The following is a 4,374-nucleotide window of genomic DNA, read 5'->3' on the forward strand; positions in this document are numbered from 1 at the left end:
TTTTCTTTCACATTTTTTCTCTAATTAACCGATACATGTTAATTTGTGACCTTACTCTATGGCAGTTAATTTATTTCAATTGGATGTATTATTATTATTATTATTTTGACAATTCATAAATTAAAATAATTTTTATACCTATTAATTTGAACCAATAAACTAATTATTTTTATTTAAATTGCTCTTTTTCACTTTTTGCTCCTTCCTCCTACACTATATTTTATTCACCACCACCAGCAATTTACCACCACTGTTGACCAGGCACTTGTTAACGTCGACCATCATGCTATCATTTTCGTTTTTTTTTTTAAGTTTTAAATTTTAAATTTCTAATTTTTTTTTCTTTACAAATATAGCTATTCAAGATACAGTGGTTGAAATAATAAGCTAAGGTCCATATGCATGGAAGAGTAGAATATTAAAATCATTTATTATATATTTGTGAATAAATATATATGTTATTAACTTTATTTTTAATATATATTTTATATTAGAAATTAATTTTAACGAGTGAGTTTAGTGTATACCTCTGTGTGGGTGGCATAAGCATTATGAAGAAATTAAATTTGAATAGAATAACAATGCAACTCTCATCAAGGCAGGTAGCCAATTAACGAATTTGTTATAGGAAATGGCGGCAAATGATGTTCCTAACAATGGAATGGAAGACGGCGACTTGAATGGATGGAAGGAATCGGCGTCGAAAGCATTACTAGGCAGTTTTCAAGCACACTCTGAGCCAATTGGAATTTCTAATGTCCCAAGAAAACTCCGTGAAGGTAACAAGAACGCTTTCATGCCAAAGACCATTTCCATCGGCCCTCGTTACAAGGGAGCTAGAAGGGACCTAATGAAATGGCAAAACATCAAATTGCACTCCATGCAATCTCTTCTTCATCGGGGAGCAAACAAACCAGCAAAAACAAAGCTCCAAGAATGCATGGAGGCCATTTTGAAGTTGGAGAAAGAAGTTCGCGCAAACTATGCAGATGATCTGAAGATGGAATGGAACGACCTTGCGAATATCATGTTGTCTGACGCTGGTTTCTTGCTTGAGCTTCTCATTAGTTCTTCAAAGGAATTCAATGAAAAACTTAAAAGCCGGTTGGCGCCTCCCAACCCGGATGGCGAAGTAAAGAGAACAGGGGAGGTAGTGACTGATTTGTTGGTGTTGGAGAACCAAATACCGCTTATCATTCTCCATAAGTTGTCTGAAATAATTCTAGTTGAGGATGATATTTCAATTGAAAGTTTGGCACTGAATTTCTTTGGCTACATCCCGGACGAAAGATTCAGGCCGGACTTTAACCCTGGTGTTGCGTCTCGTCACTTTCTTGAACTTATCCACTCCTACATCTCTGAAGATAGTGAAGAAGAGGAAGGAGAGCAACAGGATCAGAGAAACGAGCAGAGGTGCATTTTTATTCCGTTTTACAATTTCAAAATGTCCGACTGCATATTATTTTTTGAAAGGTATCTAAGGTCTAATAATTACATATGAACTAAAGTTGAGCGGCCCGGAATAATTACAATTTTTTAAAACTTGTTATAATTTATAATTAAGACAAGTTTGAGTCTGAAGAGAACATCCTATGAACAAACAGGTGTTGTAATCCGATCAAAAGTATTAAATCTGTTAACTTCCAAAAGGTATCGAATACCTGTGCCAATTGTGCTTCCGATTGTGGGTATGATGTGGAAGATGCGATGGGGATAAGAGAAGAGACCACCGATGCTGACAGCAATGTTCAGCAGCTTACTTCCTATGCTCAACTCAATCGATGTGCTCCCATTCTTGCAGCTGCTGGGGTTACAATAATCAAAACTATACGCAGTAAGTTTTATTTTTTATTTTTTAATTTTTTTATGATGATCTTAGTCTTTATTATTGGATATCAAAAATGCTATTTTCATACTAAAATTAATCATTTATTTGTGTAATTTAATTTATTTTTTAATCATGTTAGGTGTACACCAAAATTAGTTACTAAAATTATTTATCTGTATAGAATACACATTAAAATACAAAATATAAATTAAAAATAAATTAAACTATACATATATTTATACGCAAATACATGGTGGCTGATTTTAGTATGCAAATAATATTTTTTTGTTTATTTTTAGTATATATTTTATATTTAATATATATATTTTACACTAATAATTAATTTTAGTGACTAATTTTAACTATATTTGATATATAAATCAAATAATTTAGATGTTATAGCTTAAGTTATACCACTATCATTCCTTTTGTATTTAATTACATAATAGATAGAGTTTATAGTAGTTGTTAATGTGGTTACTGTGACTATACAACTTTAACAATTTTTTTACTAAAATTAAAAACAAAATTTTAGTGTATTTTTGTAACATTTTTTGCTTTTATTTTTTAAATTAACAATTATTTTAGATATTAAAAAATTACTCTAATTGTAGTAATGCTTTTTAAATATTATGAAAATTTATAATCATACTAGTCACAAAGCATGTACCTAATTTTAATTAGTTTTAAACTTTTTACACGCAATTTATTAAGTTTGATTACCTGCACCTATAGGTAACGAGGAAAAGCATGAGAACCCAACTCAAAGACCAAATGAAATAAGGGGCTTCAACTTTAACATAAAATTTCAGAAGACCAATGGAACTCTGGAAATTCCACAGCTTCACATCACAAAATCAACAGAAGTGACGTGGCGGAATCTCATTGCTTGGGAGCAAGGCCATACCGGATTCAGCTGCAAACACAAGTGTACTTGGGCTGCATTATTTTTCAACGGCTTAATGTGTTGCGAAAACGATGTTCAGCTTCTCAAAGATAAACAAGTGATAGTGGATCACTTGGACTTGGGCAACCGCAAATTGTTGGAGTTCTTCCGTTCCATCGTCCATGGAGTTGATTCTGACAAGGCAAGTGATTCTCCTTGCTGGGAAATGGTTAGTGTGATTAACTCCTATCGCGGCACATGTTGCCTCGGCATAAAAAAATACTCCATAATACTGCGCCATTCTTGGATCCCAACGGTTTTTCGCCACTTTGACCGGCTTGTGTTGCGCGGTTACAACCTTCTCATTGGAATGATATCACTTTACGCTCTTATGCAGACCATCTATACTATTCTCGGCTACTATGAACATCCAAGAGTGAGAAATTCTGGTCAAATGTTTTCGCCGCCTCCTCACTCCCTACCTCGCCGCCCCCCACCCCTACCACCACCTCCTCCTCCTGGAGGCGTTCCCTAATTTGTGTTCTTTTATTTCCAAATAAAAGGAATCGACTATTTATAATAGATGTAAATGTGAACATAATGTAAAGTGGAGTATCTCATTTTGGAAGTATTTTCGTTTGAATATGCAGTAAAAATAACTTCAACTATATTTTACTCTATGATCTATTTAATGTTCAAGCTGTAAGGGTTTTACAATGTATGATGAGTACTTTGTGATGAGAGAATTAGAAGAAAGAAAGTAAAGAAATCAGAACAGAGAATGGATGAAAAATGTTCTGCAGTAATTTACTGCAGAAGTAATCTGAATTAGAATGAATGAGTAAAGATCCACATAAGGCTCAGCAACTAATCATTTATATAGTTGGACTTCAAAGAGCTAAACCTAATAAAGCTGTAACTAATCAAACCATTTTCTAACCAATCTTTACTGATCAGCCTTGATTTTCTTGTTTTGGAGTCAAGCAATTATGCTGTGTACTAACACCTCCCTCAAATTAATAGTTGGCCTAGGAATAACTCTCAATTTGGACGTCAACCTTTCAAATGTTGTTGCTGTGAGAGGTTTAGTCAACAAATCTGCCACTTGATCAGTTCCTGGGACATGGACAACATGAAGCATCTTCTTCTGAATTTTGTTTCAAATCAACTGAACCTCAAGCTGAAAATATTTTGTCTTACTGTGTAAGATAAGATTTGCCATAAGTAATACAGTGCTAAGGTTGCCACAGTAAATTGTTGGTGGAGTATTCAACTTTACATCTTATTCATTAAGCAAATTCTGCAACCATTCTATTTATGCTTCACAAGATGTCAGGCTCCGAAACTTAATTTCAGTATAAAATCTTAAATAGTTACTTGTTTGCTACAAGACTGAGAAATCCAATTAGCACCAAGGTACACACAGTAACCTAACACTAACCTGCGATCCTTAGCGTCTATTGTCCAATCTGAGCCAGAAACACCATACAACCTCATGGCATCACTCTTATGTAGAACCAGACCACGATGCTTGGTGCTTTGCACATATCTAAGAACTCTCTTCACTGCCTTTCAATGTGCCAGCAATGGATTATGCATAAATTGACTAATTTTACTCACTGCAAAAGATAAATTTGGTCTACACTACAATAAAAACACT

The 4,374-nt window shown here is 34.0% G+C and overlaps 1 protein-coding gene across 2 annotated transcripts in view; it reads left to right on the forward strand.

Annotated features, from left to right (window-relative positions):
- LOC107484024 (UPF0481 protein At3g47200) overlaps positions 1-3,351 on the forward strand; it is a 5,099-nt gene extending 1,748 nt beyond the window's left edge. For both annotated transcript variants that reach the window (XM_021140341.2, XM_052261045.1), the window contains exons 3-5: positions 629-1,413; positions 1,605-1,834; positions 2,564-3,351. In XM_021140341.2, coding sequence (XP_020996000.1) covers positions 632-1,413; positions 1,605-1,834; positions 2,564-3,249 — 1,698 coding nt within the window. In that variant the 5' untranslated portion in view covers positions 629-631 and the 3' untranslated portion in view covers positions 3,250-3,351. The remainder of the gene's footprint in view (positions 1-628; positions 1,414-1,604; positions 1,835-2,563) is intronic.
- The last annotated feature ends 1,023 nt before the right edge of the window (positions 3,352-4,374 follow it).

The sequence above is a fragment of the Arachis duranensis genome, chromosome 4 (genome assembly GCF_000817695.3).
Source record: "Arachis duranensis cultivar V14167 chromosome 4, aradu.V14167.gnm2.J7QH, whole genome shotgun sequence".
NCBI classification, from domain to species: Eukaryota; Viridiplantae; Streptophyta; class Magnoliopsida; order Fabales; family Fabaceae; genus Arachis; species Arachis duranensis.